Source organism: Scyliorhinus canicula, chromosome 7 (assembly GCF_902713615.1).
Source record: "Scyliorhinus canicula chromosome 7, sScyCan1.1, whole genome shotgun sequence".
In the NCBI taxonomy this organism is placed as follows: Eukaryota; Metazoa; Chordata; class Chondrichthyes; order Carcharhiniformes; family Scyliorhinidae; genus Scyliorhinus; species Scyliorhinus canicula.
In genome coordinates, this window is record NC_052152.1 from 80,156,955 (window position 1) to 80,180,880 (window position 23,926).

Genomic DNA, 23,926 nt, shown 5'->3' on the forward strand with positions numbered 1-23,926 from the left:
AAAGTACAAATATTTTGCAAAATTTCTGTTACGCAAAGAAATATTCAAATTAAAAATAAGGAGCGATAACGGTGGATATTTCTGCCATTTTCAATCGATTGAAACATGTTTAAGATCATGAGGTGTGATGACTGAAATATTGGGTATATTACAATTTCTCCATCTCCAGCAGCTGGTTACAAATGCAATCAGCATTGGGAGGTGCTTTTGGGCAGGGGTGGCTGTGCTAACAGGTTGTGCTGGTGAACGGAAGTGAGGTGGTGGGGGAGAAGGCGGGGAAGATTATCGCGACGTGGCAGGGAGTGACACGTGACATGGTCAGGGGCGGAGGAAGGGGCCATCTGGGATTGGCGAGGTATTGGGTGGAATTAAAGGGGCGAGGGTTAAGTGGGGACGATGACAGGTGGTAGAGGGGATTGGATTCATAAACCTCCGGTAAGGTTGGTAGCGTGGAACGTCCGGGGACTGAATGAGCCGGTTAAAAGGTCATGGGTGTTCGCGGACCTCAGGAGCTTGAAAGCAGGGTGGTCTTTCTGCAGGAGATGCACCTCAGTGTGAAGGTCCACGTTAGGTTAAGGAAGGGGTGGGTGAGGCAGGTTTTTCACTCGGGGTTTGATTTGAAATCGAGGGGAGTGGCGATTTTATTGAACAATAAAATGGGATTTGTGAGCACGAAGGAGGTGAGGGATCCGGTTGAGAATGGGGTATTGGAAGGGGTGCCAGTGGTGTTGGTAAATGTGTATGCCCCAAATTGGGATGATGTGAGTTTTATTAGGGGGTTGCTGGCAGTGATCCCGATTTGACCAAGCACCAGTTGATCATGGGATGAGATTTTAACTGTGTCCTGCAGCCGAGGGTGGATAGGTCGAGCCCCAGGTCGATGGGTGGGGTACGAATGACAAGGGAGTTGGGAGGGTTTCTGGAGAGGATGGATGTAGTGGACCCATGGTGTTTTCAGATCTAAGGGGGAAGGGAGTATACCTTCTGAAGATACGGACTTGGGCTGGGGATGGCATTGGAGGCAGGGAGGATAAACAAGGCGTTTAGGGCGTACTACCAGGACTTTACAAAGTGGACCCAGGGGGAGAGGAGGGGGACATGGGGCGGTTTCTGGACGAGCTGGAATTTCCACAGGTGGAGGAAGCAAAGAGGCAGGCGTTGGAGGAGCCCCAGGGGCTGAGGGATGTGCTGGATAGTATCAGGGGTTTGAAGTCGGGGAAGGCCCCGGGCCAGATGGGTACCTGGCGGAATTTTCGAAGGAATTCGCGATGGACCTGGCACCACATCTGTGAAGCACTGGAGAAGGGGAGTTGCCGGATATGATGACGCAGGCAGTAATCACACTAATCCCCAAAAAAGGGAAGGACCCGGTGGAATGTACGTCATAAAGACCCATATCACTATTGAACATAGATGTGAAAGTATTAGCTAAGTTGCTGGCGGGGAGGATAGAGGACTGTGTCCTGGAAGTGATTGCAGAAGATCAAACAGCCTTCGCGAAGGGCAGGCAGCTCGCGAGTAATATAAGGGTGTTGAATGTGGTGATGAATACGTCGGGGGCTCTGGTACCGGAGGTAACGTTGTCCATTGATGCGGAGAAGACATTTGATTGGGTGGAGTGGTGGTACTTGTTCGAGGTTTTGGGAAGGTTTCTGTTTGGGCCGAGATTTGTGGCATGGGTGAGGTTGCTGTATGTGCCACCAAGGGCGAGGGTGAGGACAAATGATATGAGCTCACGAAGCTTTGACTTACACAGGGGTATGAGGCAGGGATGCCCGCTGTTGCCATTGCTGTTTGCGCTGGCCATAGAGCCATTGGCAATGGCTCTCAAGGGGTTGGCGGAGTGGCGGGGGTTTATGAGGGGACAGAGGGAGCATCGGGTGTCGCTCTGCGCCGACGACCTCTTGCTGAATGTTTCAGATCCGTTGGAGAATATGAGAAGGATTATGGGCCTGCTAGAAAGGTGGGGTTAGGAGGTGGGGTAAACTGCACTTAACGTTGGCAGGGAAGGTCCAAGTGGTGAAAATGAACATTTTGCCGAGGTTACTGTTTATCTTTCAGGCTCTCCCGATCTTTATACCAAAGGCCTTTTTTCGGATGCGAGTTCAGGTATCTGCAGGTTAGGGACTTTGCACGAAAGGGGAGGGAAGGATTGAACATAGAACATTACAGCGCAGTACAGGCCCTTCGGCCCTCGATGTTGCGCCGACCTGTGAAACCCCTCTAAAGCCCATCTACACCATTCCCTTATCGTCCATATGTCTATCCAATGACCATTTGAATGCGTTTAGTGTTGGCGAGTCCACTACTGTTGCAGGCAGTGCATTCCACACCCTTACTACTCTTGAAGACATATACAAGTGGCTGGGGGAGCAGGGAGGTGAGCGGGTGGTGAAGACCAAGGAGAAATTGGAAGCGAGTTGGGAATGGAGATCAATTGGGGAGTATGGAGTGAGGCACTGCGTAGGGTAAATGGGACCGCCTTTTGTGCAAGGATGAACCTGGTGCAGTTTAAGCTAGTGCATAGGGTGCATATGACCCGGGCGAGAACGGAGAATGAGTAGGTTTTTTCAGGGTGTAGCAGATGTGTGAGAGAAGTGTGGGCGGGGGCCAGCGAATCAAGCGCACATGTTTTGGGGTTGCAAAAAATTGGGAAGGTTGTGGGTGGGAGTGTTTGCGGTCTTGGCCAGGGTAGTGGAGGAGGTGAACCCAGGCCCTTTGGTGGCGATATTTGGGGTTTCAGAGAAGCCGGAGCTCATGGAGAGGAGGAAGGCTGATGTTGTGGCCTTCACCTCGCTGATTGCATGCCAGCGAATTTTGATGGAGTGGTGGACGGCATCGCCACCGGGGGTAGTGGCTTGGTTAGATGACCTGTACGACTTCTTGCGGTTGGAGAAAATAAAGTATGAGTTAAGGGGCTCCTCAGGCGGCTTTGAGGAAAGGTGGGGATGTTTGTGATCATGTTTGAGGAGCTGTTCATCGCAGGGGGATGGGGGAGGGGAGGGGGGGTGAAAAAGAGGGAAAATCTGTACAGACTGTATAGCTGATTGTTGGGAAGTATGTTACCCGGGGTGTTTATTTGCTGTAACCTGTTCATGTTTTTAAATAAAATACATTTTAAAACAAACAAATGCAATCAGAATGAAGCAATGGAAGTCTCTCTTTCGAACTGTAGCCTGTAAGGAATCTATGTGAAATGGATTTGGGGATTTTCAACTTCCCCCACAACACCCAACTGTCCACAGTTTGCACAATGGCATTACATTGCAATCTCACTCATATTCATTAAAGTAACAGATTGTTGGAATCTTATGGATGGGATAAGGATGTGGACAACTTTTCAGGAAAGGAAGTATTGCTTATCGATGGTAATAAACCCCAGCCTACCGTCCACTCTAGGGTGTAGGAATGGTGAGATCAATTGTTGTTGCCTGCCACAAGTCTGTATTATTTGTTAATGACCAGTTCTATGGCCAAACAAACAGAAGGCAAAGAACTGCTTGCTCCTTATCGGTTAGTGCCACATCAGGTATATGATAAAATATAAGTTAAATGTGACAACTCCATCCTCAGGAACAGGCCATGTGGCTGGAGCAACTCCCTACAGGAGTGGGGTAGAGTCCAGCCACAGCCCGCCATTGCCATGGCCTGCAAGGCAGCCATCTTACTGCGTATCCCACTGATCACCCACTTTGGCCCCTGGTTCTGCAGAGTGACACCGCCGTATAGGTGTGGGACTCACCCCACCCCACCACCTGGCATCCAAGTCCCCACCCTCCACTCCACCCTCCATCATACACCCGACCCCACCCTCCACTATACACCTCCACTATATCCCTCGGCCGCCACCTGCCGGCGAGGCATCAGCCAAAGACAACGCCCACAGTAGCCCCTATGCAGGTGCCAGCGGGGTCCGCGGCGTGCACTCCTGGCAAGGGCAGCGCCAGCCGATGGTACTCCTGGCAGCAGCAAGAGGTGTTAGGGCCAGAGGCCCCCACAGTGTCAGGCATCGACAGGCCAAGAGAGTGGGGGGGGGGGGGGAGCGAAAAGCGGAGGCACAGCCAGCAGTGCCAACCAGGGCACCATCTAGCCCATTGGACCTGGTTGGGCATGGGGTATGCACCAAGCTAACATGACGGCCTTTCACCCCATGCAGACAATGGATATTGGAATTCAACCAGCAGTGGTGGCCTTCCTGCTAGTCGCTGTAGCTGTGAGGGATGCCCTACCGCTGTACGAGCAGGAGCTCCTCGAGGAGGAAGTGGAACAGGAGGCAGCCATCCAGGGTGGAGAGCCGGCTGCCCAACAGGCCGAAGAGGAGAAGGTGCAAAGGAGGAGCCACATGACGCCTCGCATGTACGGGCAGCGCCTGACATTCGATGACCTACGGGACCAAGAATGCAGTCGAAGACTCTGCCTGAGCAGTGAGACAGTGTGACATATCTGCCACATCATGGCGCCCCTTGCACCATGGGAGAATGGGGCAGGACGCCTATTCCAGGTGGTGTCAAGGTGACGGTCGCCCTGAACTTTTACTCCAGGTGCTGAGTGGGGACCTGTCCGGGATCTCACAGACCTCGGTGCACAGGTGCATCCGCGCGTCATGGAGGCTCTATATGCCCAGTCGGCACAATTTATCCATTTCAATGTGGACAAAGCCTGCCAGGATGCCTGGGCAGCGGAGTTCGCCACTATCACCAGTTCCGTTTCTTCACGCATACCATGGAGTTTACCCAGTCAGTGGGTTCTTCTATGCGCCTAATGACACCCAGGGTTGCCAGCCGCTGCAACTCAGCTTTGAGTTTCTGCCTCAGCAGAGCAGGCACCTGTCAGGGTGCATGCACTACTGGTCTTGCATCCTCCTTTAGTTGTATGCGGTAGGTGAAGGGTAGGGTGCCAAACCCCTGAAATACCTCCAGATGTGTCTTTGAGGTCGACTCCACCAAGATATGTCGGTGGGGTGCCACGTAATCTGTGGTGTACACCCTCTTGACGAGCCCGAGCTCTTCACATGCCTACACCCCGATGAGTGAATCACGCTTCGTCTCCACCATGGAGAATCGTATTCTATGCGTTACCTCTCTGACGGTGACATCAAGATCGCATTCTCACAAAAGTTGGGATCCGATGACCATTGTTGTCCTTCCAGAGAGAACGGGATCAGGTTTGCTCTCACTCCCGTATCAAGTTTGCATTTGATGGTCATTCCATTGAGCATTACTAGGATCGTCGGTCTGTCCTCATTTGTTCCTGCAGACCGGAAGCGTCATTTCTTTGTTTTGGCCAGCCGAACTGTTTGAATCGTTCTTCATAACTTTATGTACATCGGCCTGGTAGTTATCCCCTTTGCCCTTGCCTGGGCTCTTTTTTGCCCGGACAACTGTGCATAGTGACCGGTTCAGCCACACTTGTGACAAATTTTTTTGACAGCAGGGCATCACCATGGCAACAGTCTGCTGCTACATTTCTGCAACAAAATTGCTTGTTGCCCATAATTGCCGCTCCCATCGAGACCACATTTCTTTCGATGTTGCAGATCGGTGCACTCAAAATGGCCGCCTGCACCACAACTATGTTTCATGTGCGGCTGCATACTGGTACACTCAAAATGGCCGCCCGCACCGGGACAATGTTTCTTTCTGAACTGCATCACGGCATTTATGGCGCCAACATCGCATTTGAGTTTGGCGGCAACACTTTCTGTTCTGAGGCCCAGATCCGCTGCGCAGAGAGCTCACTTGCCCGGCAGATTCTGATGGTAGTGGCCGACGTGAGGTTGTCTTCTCTCAACAATCATTCTTGAGCACAACACCCGAGATCCCATAACTGATTTGGTCATGGAACATTGAAGACTGCAGGGCAGCACAGTGGCATAGTGGATAGCACTGCTGTCTCACGGCGCCGAGGTCCCAGGTTTGATCCTGGCTCTGGGTCACTGTCCGTATGGAGTTTGCACATTCTCCCCGTGTTTGCGTGGGTTTCGCCCCACAATACAAAGATGTCAGGGTAGGTGGATTGGCCACGATATATTGCCCCTTAATTGGAAAAATAAAAGAATTGGGTACTCTAAATTTATGAAAAAAACTTTGAAGACTGCAACTGTCCAAAATTGCATGACTGGGCCTTTAACCTTAAATCCATCGTAAAGTTGTCGAAGGATTCCTTGTCTTTTTTGGCACGGGAAGGGAACACACATCATTCAAAAGTCTTCTTTTTTCGGAGAATAATGGAGATCAAAGCGCTGAATCACCTCGTCATAGCACTGTTCTTCGTTATCAAGACCAAAAGAGTTATAAAGTTCAAGTGCTTGAAGACCTGCTGTCGTTAGCAGCAACGCAACTTGCCTTTCATCAGGGTGCATCTGGAGGTCATGGGCCAAAAGGCAGAGATCAAACTGCTGTTTAAAACTGCGCCAGTTTATGTCCAAATTTCCCCGAGACTTGAAGTTGGTTGGATACCTTCAAATCATTCATCTCACACTTCACCGTCTTGCATTACGTGGGGTCACAAATCGTTAGTTCACCAGGTTGGTAGAAAGGTCGTTCGTTCAGGTTCTTCTATTCTTCCGCGTGGTTTGTCTTGTCTGTGGTTACCTTCAGCACTCCTGGCACCATGTTGAGGTCTATGACTTCCCTGATCATGAAGGCACGGGTAGAACATGTATATGGTTGTAACATGTATTTATTCTTAGCACGTTGGGAGGTAACCAACTAACCTATGTTCAGATAATTAATTCTAAGTTGCTGTAGAGCTGAGGTGAGATACAACTGTCTTGTCCATCCTGCTACCATGTGCCCCTGTCTCGTCCATCCTCCGATATATATATATATATATATATATATATATATATATATATATGTGTGGCTCCATGTGTGTCTAGTTCCATCTACTGGCAGGAGGTCATTACTGTCACGACGTGTATTGATCATCATCTACATACATTGGTACTGTTATGTGAATTGGTGCAGCTATGTACAGTTATATACAGATAAGCATATCACCACATACCCCATAACAGAGCCTCCCCCACAATCAGCCAACACTGCCTGGAAGCTAAAGAGCAGTCCAGACAGAAAGAGTGAAAAATATCACTAATTTCACTTACCTGTTCCTTACATTTGCTGCCTCAGACAGATGTGTAGAAAGCAGCAGCTGTGACTTCATAGAAAGCCAAACCCACATCACCAGGCTTTGAACCCCCTCAGATCCTTTGATCTGCAAAATGTTTATCCACTTCAAGAGAAAAAGGTTTTCATAGCCTGTAATTGACAGCTTCCAGACAATCAGATGTCTAGATCGTTTAATTTAATTTCCCTTCATGCTTGAATGCATCTCAAATAGCCTGCTGTAAACCTAACTGCAATGTTTATAAACATTTGGCTATGATTGACAGGTCCTGACCACATAAAAAGTGTTAAAGTGCTGTCTACTGAGAAAAAGAGGAAGTGAAAGCACTTAATTCCAAGATATTTATGAACACCCTGCGCCCCCTGGTCTGGTCTCCAATGGTGGAGACCAATGGTGATTCCTGCCAGCCTCAGCTGCGCAGGGTGGGGGGAGGGGGAATTTGGAGAAGACTCGGGGAAGAAACGGTCTGAGTTTATGTCAATGCACATTTGCCAGCGAGGGCATGGGCCAGATTGCATAAGGTGCCAATTGCAGGTAGTGTCATGCTTCATTTGGTGTCCACCTCAAACCCCTTTTAGGGGCTCTCCCTCTCACCAGGCGAAACACGGTGGAGAATTGTCCCGACATTAATAAACATGAAAAGAAACTGACTAAGCCTGATGCTTCTTTCAAAAAGAGTGGAGCAGCAAGGATAGCAAATTTTATAATCCTATATAATTGGGTCTGCGGATAACACAAAGCTTCACCTCATCAGTAAGAAAGCTGCAACTCACTATAACTGTCCTCAGCTGAACATGAGGAAACAGTTTTCAGCAAATCATACAACACAGACTGAATGGCTAGCAATTAAACTTTATTGTGTGGTGAACACAAGTGGAGTAATTACCTTTTGGTGATGACAGAAGACTTTCAGGTCCTTCAATAGGCTGATCAGCCAAGAACACACGCACTGTATCCAAAACACTCATGACCACTGGTTCCTTTGCCTTCAACTCCCGCTTGAAAGTCTGGAATAAGTATATGGCATATTATATCTCAACTTCCACAAGGGCTAAAATAAGTATTGAAATTAAGTCATCAGAGAAATACTATTAAACCTTCAGGAATTGTACTAGTACAAATGTGAGACATTTTCCCTCTGTGAATCTGAACATCAATGTGGTGGAGGCTTGTGTGTTCCGAAGATCACTTGAGCAATGTTATTGCGACCTCCTTGTTGCTGGTAGGGCAAGGTCGGGGGGGGGGGGCGAGCTGCCAGACAAAGTGAGGTCCAACATGTTCTGGCATAACATGCGTCACCAATATCCTGGGAGGGAGGTTTTGTAGCACTCCTCAGGAGGGTTTAAACTAATTTGGCCAGGGAATGGGAACCGGATTTGTAGTCCAGCAACTAAGGTAGCCAATATTCAGGACTCCAAAGCATGTAGTGAGGCAGTGAGGAAGGTAACACTGACAAAGGAGAGTACTTGCAGGCACGGAGATGGGTTGAAGTGTGTATACTTCAACGCAAGAAGCATCAGGAATAAGGTGGGTGAACTTAAGGCATGGATCGGTACTTGGGACTACGATGTGGTGGCCATCACGGAAACGTGGATAGAAGAGGGGTAGAAATGGTTGTTGGAGGTCCCTGGTTATAGATGTTTTAATAAGATTAGGGAGGCTGGTAAAAGAGGTGGGGGGGTGGCATAGAGATAGTATAACAGCTGCAGAACGGCAGTTCGGGGAGGATCTGCCTACTGAGGTAGTATGGGTTGAAGTCAGAAATAGGAAAGGAGCAGTCACCTTGTTGGGAGCTTTCTATAGGCCCCCCAATAGCAGCAGAGATGTGGAGGAACAGATTGGGAAACAGATTTTAGAAAGGTGCAGAAGTCATAGGGTAGTATTCATGGGTGACTTCAACTTCCCAAACATTGAGTGGAAACTCTTTAGATCAAATAGTTTGGATAGGGTGGTGTTTGTGCAGTGTGTCCAGAAAGCTTTTCTAACACAGTATATAGATTGTCCGACCAGAGGGGAGGCCATATTGGATTTTGTACTTGGTAATGAACCTGGGCAAGTGATAGGTTTGTTAATGGGGGAGCATTTTGGAGATAGTGACCACAATTCTGTGACTTTCACTTTAGTAATGGAGAGGGATAGGTGCGTGCAACAGGGCAAGGTTTACAATTGGGGGAAGGGTAAGTACGATGCTGTCAGACAAGAATTGAAGTGCATAAGTTGGGAAGGACACACGTGAAATGTGGAACTTGTTCAAGGAACAGGTACTATGTTTTTTTGATATGTATGTCCCTGTCAGGCAGGAAAGAGATGGTCGAGTGAGGAACCATGGTTGACAAGAGAGGTTGAATGTCTTGTTAAGAGGAAGAAGGCGACTTATGTAAGGCTGAGGAAACAAGGTTCAGACAGGGCGCTCGAGAGATACAAGATAGCCAGGAGGGAACTGAAGAAAGGGATTAGGAGAGCTAAGAGAGGGCATGAAAAATCTTTGGCGGGTAGAATCAAGGAAAACCCCAAGGCCTTTTACACATATTTAAGAAATATGAGAATGACTAGAGCGAGGGTAGGTCCGATCAAGGACAGTAGCGGGAGATTGTGTATTGAGTCTGAAGAGATAGGAAAGGTCTTAAATGAGTACATTTCTTCAGTATTTACAAATGAGAGGGCCCATATTGTTGTAGAGGACAGTGTAAAACAGACTGGTAAGCCTGAGCAGATACTTGTTAGGAAGGAAGATGTGTTGGGCATTTTGAAAAACTTGAGGATAGACACGTCCCCCGGGCCTGACGGGATATATCCAAGGATTCTATGGGAAGCAAGAGATGAAATTGCAGAGCCGTTTGCAATGATCTTTTCGTCCTCACTGTCAACAGGTGTGGTACCAGGGGATTGGAGAGTGGCGAATGTCATGCCCCTGTTCAAAAAAGGGAATAGGGATAACCCTGGGAATTACAGGCCAGTTAGTCTTACTTCGGTGGTAGGCAAAGTAATGGAAAGGGTACTGAGGGATAGGATTTTTGAGCATCTGGAAAGACACTGCTTGATTAGGGATAGTCAGCACGGATTTGTGAGGGGCATGTCTTGCCTTACAAGTCATACTGAATTCTTTGAGGAGGTGACCAAGCATGTGGATGAAGGTAAAGCAGTGGATGTAGTGTACATGGATTTTACTAAGGCATTAGATAAAGTTCCCCATGGTAGGCTTATGCAGAAAGTAAGGAGGCATGGGATAGTGGGAAATCTGGCCAGTTGGATAACAAATTGGCTAACCAATAGAAGTCAGAGAGTGGTGGTGGATGGCAAATATTCAGCCTGGAGCCCAGTTACCTGTGGCGTACCGCAGGGATTAGTTCTGGGTCCTCTGCTGTTTGTGATTTTCATTAATGACTTGGTTGAGGGAGTTGAAGGGTGGGTCAGTAAATTTGCAGACGATACGAAGATTGGTGGAGTTGTGGATAGTGAGGAGGGCTGTTGTTGGCTGCAAAGAGACATAGATAGGATGCAGAGCTGGGCTGGGAAGTGGCAGATGGAGTTTAACCCTGAAAAGTGTGAGGTTGTCCATTTTGGAAGGACAAATATGAATGCGGAATACAGGGTTAACGGTAGGGTTCTTGGCAATGTGGAGGAGCAGAGAGATCTTGGGGTCTATGTTCATAGATCTTTGAAAATTGCCACTCAAGTGGATAGAGCTGTGAAGAAGGCCTATGGTGTGCTAGCGTTCATTAGCAGAGGGATTGAATTGAAGAGCTGTGAGGTGATGATGCAGCTGTACAAAACCTTGGTAAGGCCACATTTGGAGTAGTGTGTGCAGTTCTGGTCACCTCATTTTAGGAAGGATGTGGAAGCTTTGGAAAAGGTGCAAAGGAGATTTACTAGGATGTTGCATGGAATGGAGAGTAGGTCTTATGAGGAAAGGTTGAGGGCGCTCGGCCTTTTCTCAATAGAATGGAGAAGGATGAGGGGCGATTTGATAGAGGTTTATAAGATTATCAGGGGAATAGATAGAGTAGATAGTCAGAGACTTTTTCGCCAGGTGGAATAAACCATTACAAGGGGACATCATTTTAAGGTGAATGGTGGAAGATATAGGGGGGATGTCAGAGGTAGGTTCTTTACCCAGAGAGTAGTGGGGGCATGGAATGCACTGCCTGCGGAAGTAGTTGAGTCAGAAACATTCGGGACCTTCAAGCGGCTATTGGATAGGCACATGGATTACAGTAGAATAATGAAGTGTAGATTAATTTGTTCTTAAGGGCAGCACAGTAGCATTGTGGATAGCATAAGACCATAAGACATAGGAGCGGAAGTAAGGCTATTCGGCCCATCGAGTCCACTCCACCATTCAATCATGGTTGATTTCAACTCCATTTACCCGCTCTCTCCCCATAGCCCTTAATTCCTCGAGAAATCAAGAATTTATCAATTTCTGTCTTAAAGACACTCAACGTCCCGGCCTCCACCGCCCTCTGTGGCAATGAATTCCACAGACCTACCACTCTCTGGCTGAAGAAATTTCTCCTCATCTCTGTTCTAAAGTGATTCCCTTTTATTCTAAGGCTGTGCCCCCGCGTCCTAGTCTCCCCTGCTAATGGAAACAACTTCCCTACGTCCATCCTATCCAAGTCATTCATTATCTTGTAAGTTTCTATTAGATCTCCCCTCAACCTCCTAAACTCCAATGAATATAATCCCACGATCCTCAGACGTTCATCGTATGTTAGGCCTACCATTCCTGGGATCATCCGTGTGAATCTCCGCTGGACCCGCTCCAGTGCCAGTATGTCCTTCCTGAGGTGTGGGGCCCAAAATTGCTCACAGTATTCTAAATGGGGCCTAACTAGTGCTTTATAAAGCCTCAGAAGTACATCCCTGCTTTTATATTCCAAGCCTCTTGAGATAAATGACAACATTACATTTGCTTTCTTAATTACGGACTCAACCTGCAAGTTTACCTTTAGAGAATCCTGGACTAGGACCTGGACTAGGCATAATCGCTTCACAGCTCCAGGGTCCCAGGTTCGATTCCATCTTGGGTCACTGTCTGTGCGGCGTCTGCACATCCTCCCCGTGTGTGCCTGGGTTTCCTCCGGGTGCTCTGGTTTCCTCCCACAGTCCAAAGATGTGCATGTTAGGTGGATTGGCCATGATAAATTGCCCATAGTGTCCAAAATTGCCCTTAGTGTTGGGTGGGGTTACTGGGTTATGGGGATAGGGTGGAGGTGTTGACCTTGGGTAGGGTGCGCTTTCCAAGAGCCGGTGGAGACATGGTGGGCCGAATGGCCTCCTTCTGCACTGTAAATTCTATGATAATCTATGATTAATCTAGGACAAAGGTTCGGCACAACATCGTGGGCCGAAGGGCCTGTTCTGTGCTGTATTTTTCTATGTTCTATGTTCTATCTCTGGCTATGAAGGTGGAAAAAGGCTGCAGTAGCAAAGCAGCCTTGATCATCATGGTGTAAGACGTGCCTGAAATTTGATTGCCAATCCAGCAGGATTATGTGGTTAATGATAGTGTTCCAAGACCCCATGTAAACAAAGTCACACGCAGGCTTCTCCAAGTGTCAATTTGCCAAGCTCTGTGGAGATGTAGAATTGACATGAGGATAAGGTTGCAAAGTTGAGCGACCCTAGTCAAGAATCTGCACACAGGTGGCAGATGCATGAATGTTGTTGGACACGACTGTTGGGACAGAGATGTCTTTGGACAGCTGCATTTGGGACTGATTAATCTTCCTCAGGATATCCTCTGTTCACCCCAAATGGGGAGGCTGCTAGAAAAGGCACCCTAAAAACAATCTGTCCCACTTTCTCCTGGCTGAGGAACCACACCCTTCAGGACCACCATCTTTATGGTCAAAGAATGAAATCTCTGAATTTTCCAATTTGGAATAATAGAAAACTCATGGGGGATCTCAAGTGTGATCGTCCATAAAGAAGAACTGCAATCACATGAGGTATCAAGACTCCAAATTGACATCACCGCCCTCACCAAGACTACCTTTCTGGGGTGGGGGGGCAGCTGAAGAAATAAGTAGGGAGATGCACGTTGCCTGGAAAGGAAAGACTGATAGTGACCCTCATGTCCATGGAGTTGGTTTTGCCCTCCAGAAGTGGATCTTGGATGCATTGCCAGAACTACCTAATAATATAAGTGAAAGGATCATCTCACAGCTCAGTCGTAATCAATGTGCCACCTTCATCAGCGCTTATACCCTGTCCCGGATTCTGACTGTGATGAAGATGTTCATGAAATGTTCTACTCTGTCTTTGAACAAGTCCTCACTGCCATCCCAAAAGAAGAAAATATCATCCTTCTGGGGGTCTCTAATGCCAGTACTGGCCATCGATCCAATGTCTGGAGCAGAGCCGCTGGGAGAAATGGGGCGGGTAAAGCCATTACAAATTGTGTCCTCCAGTTGGTAACATTTGCTCAGCATGACTTCATTATAACAAACATCCTCTTGTAATGTCTGTATCACCTGATCCATTAACTGATGCCTGCTGGGCAGATCATAGACTTGTTCAATTGGTGATGAACATCTACCTAGCACTAAGACATCACAAGGCCAAATAGTCAAAGAAGAAGGGCATAAATGTCTGAACAATAAAGCAACACGACAGAAGAGAAGAATTCCAAGTGCAGCGCCCGATCAGTCTGGGAAACCTTCACACATCCAACTCAATTTCAGAACAGTGACAGCAAATAAAGTTAGCTGTATTCAACACCTGTGCCCAGACCTTTGGGTTCGAGCATTATTAACACCATGAAAACAATTTCCTGAGAACAAGAACAAGTGATTTTCATTGCCTGACAGAACAACCCAAGGTTGCAACTCAAGAAGGCAGCAGTCCAGCAGCTCAAGCATAATGTCTAAAGCCAAATCCTGAAGATAAAGGACATGTGGTGGGAACAGAAAGCCCCTGATATCCAACAATAAGCTGGCCACCATGACATACAAAGATCTTTTGAATCCATTTGCATCATCTATAAACCATGGTCAAATGGACTGAAAACCCCTTAGTTCACAGGATGGCATCTCTCTTCTTCAGAATGACAATCAGTCAATGCTGGAAAGAATGTTTATCCTACAGATTTACGAGGAAAAATAACTCTCCCTGCCCTCCATCACCACCCCTGATTTCAGGAATGCGGCATTGTAACTATCTTCAAGGAAGGTGATAAATCATTACTGTAGAAACTGTTAGGGTATTTCCCTCTTGCCATGGCAGGGAACATACTGATGTGCATTCTCCCGAATTGCCTATTTCCTGTTGCTGAGTAACCCTCCCAGAGAAACAGTGTGGCTTCAAAATTTCTTGAGAAACCTCTGATGTAGTCTTTGATGCCAGACAAATCCAAGAAACCGGTCATGAACTCTAGATTGCATTCGCCAATCTGACTGTCGCGAGAGTCTGTGTATTGTGCTCCAAAGGATTGGATGTCCAAGGAATCTCATCACAATCCTGCAACTGCTCCAGGAGACTACAACTCTCTTGAATGAAAGATCTGAATCAGATGTCTTCAAAATCAAGATAACTTCAAAATCTGGAACGGGGTCAAACAAGACTGTGCGCTAGCCCCCATCTATTTTACAATCCATCTGATACTGATGGCTCACTTCATCAGAGATCAAATGTCCTCTGCTGTCAGCATTCCACCACCTTGGAATAAAAGCTCTTTAACCTTAATTGCCTGAGCGCCACAACCAAAACCAAACCGATCACCAGTGATCTATAGTTTGCAGGTGACTGCTGTGTCACTGGCCACGGGACAACAGATTTGCAAGCCACTCTTGATCTCTTTAAATCTGGATCAAATAAATTCAGCTTGTCCTTGAAAATTGACAAAATCGAAACTCATGTATAAAAGCCAGGCCTTGAACATGATTTTCCAGCCCTGCCCACCATCGGGATCATCCAGTCACACCAAAAGTCAATGGGCTTTGGGTGCTGACACGAGTGGGCAGGAAAATGCAAGCCCCTTTCAGCCAAATATTTAACCTTTCATATATGTTGAAGGAGGGATTCTGCAATATGCTGAGGACTTCATTGATTGTTTAATGGTCACCATGAGACTAGCTTTCAATTCCAGGTTTTATGAATTGAAGTTAAATTCCAACACCTGTTTTAGTGGAAAACAAACCCAGTTCCCTTCAGCTTTATCTTAGGCCTCTGGATTGTTAGTCCAGTGACATTGACACTACACCACCTTCTCCAGTGTACTTCAGCAAATATCTATGTCAGTGCATTATTGGTGTAAATGCACAAATCTCAAGTGAACTAGTCTCTTGCACGCTTTGAAGTTACGTAAGCAAAAGGCAGAGATTGACAACTTGATGAGGTCCTAACAATAAAGGATATTTGTATGAATCAATGTTTCAATCAGAGTCCAGTGGAAATCAGTAACGCTCAAAATTTCTTTGCAATAAACAGCACCTTGTTGGCTTTGCACCATAATTCCCCTCAAGTTCTAGGATATTCTTGCCAACATGTTCAGGAGAGGCACGAAGAAAAGATAGGTGGGAATTTATTACTCAGGAAAACTCCAGCTAAAGCAACACAAAGACTAGCTATCAGAATTTGGAACAGTACTTTTCAGCAAGATTCAACAGAGAATCCCCATCAAGAGTATGAAAGCTGTTGAAAAATTATGTCCACAAACGTGTTTGTCTTTTGGAAGAAATTATCTCTCCCTTTCAGCCAATTCACAGTTTAATTAGGCATGGGCTAACACTACAGTTTCTACCTCATACTCATACTAAACTTGTGTGTTGATAAATTGTGTGTTAAAACCCAAACTGACAACAAAGCATGTCAATTGAGAGTATCTCCTCAAGGAAGTTTTACTCTGCTTCGTGTCATTGTCAGGACACACCTTCATTCTTTGGGTCAGCCATATGCTAACTGTAGAGTTGGTGCAAGACTGCTTTACATTCACGCGAAGTTGAAATGTGAATATATCCTTGGACAATGTTTATTTTGAGGGCTCAGCTGCACTGATCTGTGTCATCATAGTTTCCACTTCACACATAATTCTGCTGCTAAGAGAATGTTTTTACTTGAGTTATCCCACCTTTTCCAAATTCTCTACCATTGTGGCTTAAATAAATGAAAAAAAATCATTGCTTTTCCATGATTGTAAGAAGATTCTGCAGGTCAACAAAGATGCATTGTTCAGTTTTGGCTGAAGTGCAAATGTAATGTGCTGTGCACTTTCCAGAACGTGTGATTGTTACATTTCAAATCTTGTAAATGAACCCCAAACATGTTTTTTAAATATAAATTTAGAGTACCCAATTATTATTTTTTCCAATTAAGTGGCAATTTAGCGTGGCCAATTCATCTAACCTACACATCTTTGGGTTGTGGGGGTGAAACCCATGCACGCACGGGAGAACGTGCAAACTCCACATGGACAGTGACCCAGACACGGGATTCGAACCCGGGTTCTCAGCGCCGTAGGCTGCAGTGCAAACCACTGTGCCAGGACATGATATTTTTATCATCTTGCACAGCTTCCCAACGAGTTGTTTTTGTTGTTCTGCAGTAATTAATTTTGAAAAGAATGAATTTTGCAAGCTGAGCACATGTTGTTATTTGCAGTGATTAATTCATAATCTAACTAAGAAGGCTACATATTCCTCAAAGAATGGAAGGGCTGCCATTGTTTACGCATCACCAATCAGTCCTTGCAAACAGATATGGAGTTGAAATATGCTTCATAGCAAATGGACAAAGTAGTTGTAATATCAATCTTTTCTTACTCGGTGAACATCATTCTGCTGTTGTACAGCGGGAACATCACCACCAATAGGTCTTTGCCTCGTCAGTTCATCGTTCTTCAAATTCAACCATACCAATAAGTCCTGGAGTGAGATGTGTAGTCGCTTCCACTGCTCGGCACTCGTTTCCAGACAGGCTCTAAAAGGTAAAAAGAAACATCAGTATAGTGTTCACCCACAGAACAGCAAAAACAAAAAACTGGGCAGTACGAATGGCTGATCCATAGAAGATCCATAGAATTCCTAAAGTGCAGGAGGAGGCCATTTGGCCTATCGAGCCTGCACCGACCCTCTCAAAGAGCACTCTACCTAAGCCCACTCCGCCGCTCTATTCCCGTAACGTCACCTAACCTGCACATCTTTGGACACTAAGGGGAAATTTTAGTATGGCAAATCTAGTGAACCTGCACATCTTTGGACTGAGAGAGGAAACCGGAGCACCCGGAGGAAACCCACGCAGACATGGGGAAAACGTGCAGACGCCAAACAGTCACCCAAGGCAGGAACCAAACCCGGATCCCTGGCGTTGTGAGGCAGCAGTGCTAACATGCCAGCATGCCACCCTACGCCCGTACCATAGGCTGTACATCTCAATTGCAACCAACTGTCCTATTTAGGTGTTGCTCTTCCATAACCTGTAGAATGTTTCTAGTATGTTTCTAGTGTCATATATGCAAACAAAAGAGTACCATAAACCTCTTCCCGCACACTATTCAAACACATTTTCTGTGATCAGTTGAGATTCTCTGTGACAAGAAATGGAGCACTGTTGGAGAATTATAACAAATCACTGAATATTGTTTATAACCTTCTCAAAATAAATGAATATTTATTCCAAATCTTCATATAAATTATTTTTGATTTTTTTTGCCCGAAGTGCTTTATGTTTTTATTTTCAAATAAAACAAGCAACATAAAATTCCATGTTTGTGTAACATATACAAAGTGCCTCATGAAGTCAAATTTATGGAAAGCTTTACCTTCTATCCCCTCTGTATGACTGGTGTAAAAATATTGGTGGGTGTATCATTACACTATAAAGATTCAAAATGTCCAGTCAGTTGAGATAAAGGGCACGATTCTCCGGAAAGATTTCTAAGTATTGTACTGAGCATGAATGCCACGAGCTTTCCGACAGTCGGCCCAGCGAGGCCGGCAACGCTATTCAACGTTAATTGGTCCACTTAACAAGGCCCTACAGGCTTCGCGCCACAAATGAAGGCTCGCCAGACGATTCGCCGGCACCATGCTTGCCAGCCTCCGCTAACAATGTCGAGCAGCACGTAAGCAGCATTTGCTCAGCAAACCCCATCCAGTTCGTAACAATAGCACCCAGGAGACCAGCCTAAGATTCGGGGATGCAGATCTGGGGAGAGCCATAGATGCAGTGGAGGCCAGGAGAGAAGTACAGTTCCCCCGAGGATCCTGCAGGTCAGTCACAGGGCAGCCAGTGCTGCCTGGGACGAGGTGGCGGTAGCTGTGAGCACCAGGAGTGTGGCCAAGAGGACTGGCCTCCAGAGCCAAAAAAAGGTCAACGGCCTACATCGGGCAGCACGAGTGAGTAGACGCCAACGCGCCCCCTCGACTGAGACCATTCCACTCCCATGTGAACATCCACCCACTCCAATTCTCCATGCGACCCCCAACACTTTCTCTACCCCCCCCCCGCTCCTTACAACACCCCAACCCTCCCTTCAGCCCCCCCCAACCCTTCCTTTTACATACCGCCTCCTACCTCTGTGAATCAAGCGTGTGGCCCGAAGGGCCTGTTCTGTGCTCTACTGTTCTATAATGCTCTCTCTGTGTCTCCTCAGGAAAAGCTCTCCCATAATTACCGGGAGAGGTTCCAGACTGGCGGTGGGGTACTGGACTTAGGATTCCTCACCTCCTTCGAGAACTGGGCCCTAGAGGTAACTGGGGTGGCCGAGGACATTACAGTCACCCACCTGGAGGTTAGCGGTTGCCGCAGAGGTGAGGAACCACCGGGCTCCACCCGGGAGGACCTGTCAAATGTGAGTACTGATTGCCTTACTGACTGACCTATCCCTCCCACTGACCACATGTTTATTCTCCCACAGGATCTCCAGCCGACAGTGCCAACCCATCCCGGGTGGCCCCCTCTCCAGTCTCCCATGAGACCACCTCGGAGGGGAGCTTTGAGGAAGACATGATCGAAGCGGGCATCACAGCTGTCATCCCCACCCTTCACCAGCGCAGATGCACGTGCCTCAGTGGGACATGTTAGTGGTCAAGATTCTGGGGCACAATCTGGTGAGCACTACACAGCTGCTGATGCACATCAGGTGGAGTCAGGAATGCCCAGGTGAGGCAGCAGTCAGAGGGCTGCTGGATCCCAGGACCCAGCTGATGCTGAGCCTATGGAAGAGGTATTTCCGGAGACGATGGAGACGATAGGGAGGCGTCAGGACATTCAAAGGGAGATGTCAGCAACACTCCAGCAGATCCATGGCCAATTGGAGGTGTCCTAGAGTCTATGCATGCAGGTGATGTCACCGGCAATGCGTGGCACGGAGGCTAACACTGCTAGGGTGGCGACCGCAGTGGAGAGCCTGGTGCACAATGTCAGTACCATTAGTGAAGGTGTCCAAGAGGTCTCGCAGATGATGACGGCCATGGCTGAGGGTCTCGGCAGAACGTCCACCTCACTGAGGGATGTCACCAGTACTCATCTGACCTTGGTGAGGTTCTGCGGGACATATCCCGCTCTCAGATGGGAATAAACGAGGTGCTACAGAACATGTCCTAGTCACAGGTGGGCATTGCCGAGGCACTGCAGAGCATGTTTCAGTCACTGAGGAGCATTGCCGATGGCGTCGCCACGATGGTGCAGAGGAGCCACCTGGGTCTGCAGAACCAGATGAAGCAGGGGTACCCGGGGCTTGAACCAGCTGTCCCACTGTCCCAAGATGAATCTCAGGGCCCTATGGGCACCAACTGGGAGGAGGGGGTACTCGGAGAGGTGGACCCATTCCATGGAATGGCGACGGTTGCCAGCAGCTCGCCCGGGTTCCACCCCTCTGATGAGGCGATGACTGACCACATCCTACATGAATCGGGCAAGTATGAGGTCCTCCCTGGTCCTCTGGGGGCTTGCCGGACCCAGGGCCGGCCCAAGGCACTGGCAACTCGGGCTGTCGCTCGGGGCGCCATGTGTTAGGGGGCGCCAGAGACTCGGGTCCCGCGCATGCGCAGTTGGGCCGGTGCCAACCAGCGCATGCGTGGTGGCCGCCCTCCCCCAGGGTGGCCGCCCTCCCCCAGGGTGGCCGCCCTCCCCCAGGGCAACCCCCCCGCCCCCCCTTCCGTCCGCCCGCCCCCCCCTTCCGTCCGCCCCCCCTTCCGTCCGCCCGCCCTCGGGCCCGCCCCCCGCCGCCTCGGCCCCGCCCCCTCAGCCCCGCCCGCCTCGCCCCCCCCCCGGCCCCCCGGCCCCGCCCCCCCCACCCCGCCCCCCCCCCCCCCTCCCCCCTCGGCCCCCCCCCCCCGAAGGGCGCCGAAGTTCAGCTTGCCCGGGGCGCCAGCAACCCTAGGGCCGGCGCTGGCCGGACCCTCACCACTACTGCCTGTCCTACAGCCACTGGCTGGTCCTCCGGTTCCCCCTTGGGCTCGTCCTCCAGCTTCTGCTGGTCCGGCATCCTCCTTCATCGTCCTCCTCCTCTCGGAGGTGGCCACATATTCCTCATCACCAACCTCCATCTTATCACCCTGTTGTTGTGCGAGGTGTGGAGGACACAACAGACCACCACAAAGCGGGCGGCCCTCTGGAGAGTGTACTGGAGTGCACATCAGGTGCACCACCAGAGCAGTCGAGGCATTGGAACCGCATCTTGACAGCCCGGGTGGCCACATGGGCTCGTTGTACCGGGTCTCGGCTTCGTTCTCTCACCTCCGTACTGGTGTCATTAGCCAGGTCCTCAGCGAGTAGACATTATCCCCAAGAGCCAGTCGCCCATCCTGGGGTTGTCCTTGAAGAAGCCGAAGATGACCGACTGTCCCAGAATGTGTCAGTCGTGGACGCTCCCCGGGAAGCGTGCACACACGTGCATGATCTTCATGTGGTGGTCACACATGAACTGTATATTGATGGAGGGGAACCCCTTTCTGTTAATGTAGGCCACTCCCAGAGGGCCCGGTGAGCGCAGGGTAACATGCGTGCCATCTAGTACCTCCTCAACCTGGGGCATCCCGGTGATGGCGGACAAACCTGCTGCCTGGCCACCTTGCTGGGCTTGGTCCATGTCAAAGTTAATGTTGTTTTCCGCACAGGCAAACAGTGAATCCGTGACCTATCGGATGCACCCTGTGGGTTGTGGCCTGCGAGATTCTACACAGGTCCCTGCTCGAGCCCTGGAATTATCCCGAGGTGTAACATTGCAGGGCTGCGGTGATCTTGACGGCCACTGGGAGCGGGTGTCCTCCTCCTCGATGTGGCGCCAAGTCTGCGAGGACGTGGCACAGGTGCCACACTGTCTCCTTGATGAGGCGGAGCCTCCTGCGGCACACGCTGTCTATCATTTGTTTAAAGGACCAGCAATGCCTGTACACCCTGGCCCATTGCAGGACTCCTGCTCTGGGTCCCTACCTGGCCTGATGGGCGGCCCGGTGCTCAGGGTGTGGGCCGGGGTCCAGCACATGGGCCGCTGCCCCAAGCATCTGCAGGTGATGCTGGTGCCGCATCTCCGGCATCTGGCGGCCCAGCCTGGCAGCAACACCACTATGAATGATGGGAGGCCGTGGGACATGGGTCGCTCTCATTAATTGTATGGAAATACGGCTGTAGTGGAGATAATTGGTTTCTCACCATGCTTCGGAGAGATCCCGATTTCGTCTTCGGAAGCCGGCCGGTTGCATCTCAAACTGTTTGGCGCCTGGCGCGGTTCTCGTTTTCGGACTCTCTCGCTATTCACCAGCCTCATTCTGCTTGAACGACAGTGCAACGAGGCCGGAGAATCACGCCCTAAATACTTCAGTTCAATGTCCTTGGAATAGGGACGGGAATAAAGTCAGTGAAGGCTTTCCTTCTTGACTGTTATCCAATGACACTTGCTAGACAACATGCAAGTGTGGGCCTTAGAAGGACACATGGTCAGACAGAGCTACGAGGGCTTTATAGTCGAGAAATAGAATTATCTATCTAGCTTTGCACAGATAGATGACTTCCATTCAGATGCTAGTCGCTAGACGTTCCGAAAAAATGAAGCAGTAAATTACGATAGCTGGAATTCAAATTGTTTCCAGCTCCAATTGATGATCAAAAATAACATGAAAATCATACTGTGTGACAATGTTTAGATACCTAACAACACGGTCCAACCACGTTTGGTGCAGAAAAGATAACAACATGAGAAGATGACATAGATGATTCAGTGTCATTTCATCTTTCTCGTTGGAGAAATATATATATTGTACAAACCCACAAAATTTATTTCCTGCTTGCTCAGCTCAATTCTCATTAAACTGCCAACCATCCAATTTCCCAGCCTGGTTCCCTTGCTAACTTACATTGCAAATTGTTCCCACTCAGTGAGCACTTTATGTCTTTCCTTTTAAAACTGTTTTTTGTCAACAACCATTCCTCTAAATTATTATAAATTTGGATCTGTTTTCTTGGGTACCATCAGTTGCTCCAGTAAATGGATCACTTTTGCCATGTTTTTGAATGTGGAACGAGAAAATACTTTGCAAGATGAGGCTAGATATGAATTGTTAAGTTATTTTATTTCGCAGCAAGTGAATCTAGAGAGCAACAGTATTGATCAGACTTTCTGAATTCCATCAGTACAGCATTCCTTCCACAAGGGTACAAAAAACACCAGATTGCACCACGTCAGTCTTCCTTCACAGGTGCCATACCTTAAAAGGGACTTGGTGACATGGACTTCCATTGGATTGGTCCATGATTATGCTTTGGCAAATTACTGCAGTGATTTGCCATTGCCTTCTGCAGCATGGCTGACCAGCAAACACCCCGCTCTTACTGACTGCCATCAGAAATATCGGAAGAATTTACAGGTTGATAATCAGCCTGTTTGGGCCACATTATGAACACACCTTCTGTGGCCACCAAGTCCAGAACTGGGTCTTGAACTTAGAGCTTCTGGCCCAGAGGTAGGGATGCTACCACTGAACCACCAGACCTTCATCTCACGTCAATCATCTTGCATTAAACAAAATAATAGCTCTCATGTATTTTCTGACCTGATGAAAGCTTGCCCAGGCAGCTTACTGTTGAAAAAGCAGCTGTACAGCATCTCTGTTTTTACAATCTTCTTGCTTACTATTCAAGAGGCAAGCCTATACCAAATACCACCTGCTGACCACCCAGGGTTACAGACCTTCCAGCACAATGCAGTATAACGTGTTTTTAGATAATTAAGATAGGCTAATGAACTGCTTATTGATTGCATTCTTTAGGGAAGAGTAGCATTTCCACCACATTTCCTCTTCAACTGAATGAAGATATGAAGATACCTTACTATAAAACAAATGCAATTTTTTTCCCAAAACGTCTGTGACAATATTGTCTCTCACTCCCAATCTCCCAAGTCCTTAAAATATCTTATCCCACACTTGCAACTATGAGTCCCACCAACTATCTGGCCAAACTTCTTGAATCAGCTTTCCACCTCTCTCAAGGCAACAGAATGACCCAAACCAAAGTTTCAAATGACTTTTTCTGGGACTATGATTGTCACTGCATTATCTATATACTTATATTGGAACATCTATAAAGTCTTCAAGACTGTCAAACACTTTCACCCACCACCTCTTCTCCTCTGTGATTCAGTTCCATGAGATTGCCTTCACGCAGTTCCACGCTTACATACCTGTTTGCAGCCAAATCATCTCCAGCAATAACTTATATTGCTACCACATCATCATCTAAGGAGTCCCCGATGGTCTTATCCTTAGTCCCCTCTTCTTGCAAATACCCCTCAGTGAAATCATCCACATGCGTGAAAGGACTTTTACATCCACTCTCATATGTCACACAGTTCTGC

The 23,926-nt window shown here is 48.2% G+C and overlaps 1 protein-coding gene across 10 annotated transcripts in view; it reads right to left on the reverse strand.

Annotated features, from left to right (window-relative positions):
* dmd (dystrophin) overlaps positions 1-23,926 on the reverse strand; it is a 2,667,466-nt gene that overhangs the window by 325,603 nt on the left and 2,317,937 nt on the right. For all 10 annotated transcript variants that reach the window (XM_038802261.1, XM_038802266.1, XM_038802267.1 and 7 more), the window contains 2 exons: positions 16,893-17,049; positions 8,015-8,135 (listed from right to left, as the gene is read on the reverse strand). In XM_038802261.1, the coding sequence (XP_038658189.1) occupies positions 8,015-8,135; positions 16,893-17,049 (278 nt within the window). The remainder of the gene's footprint in view (positions 1-8,014; positions 8,136-16,892; positions 17,050-23,926) is intronic.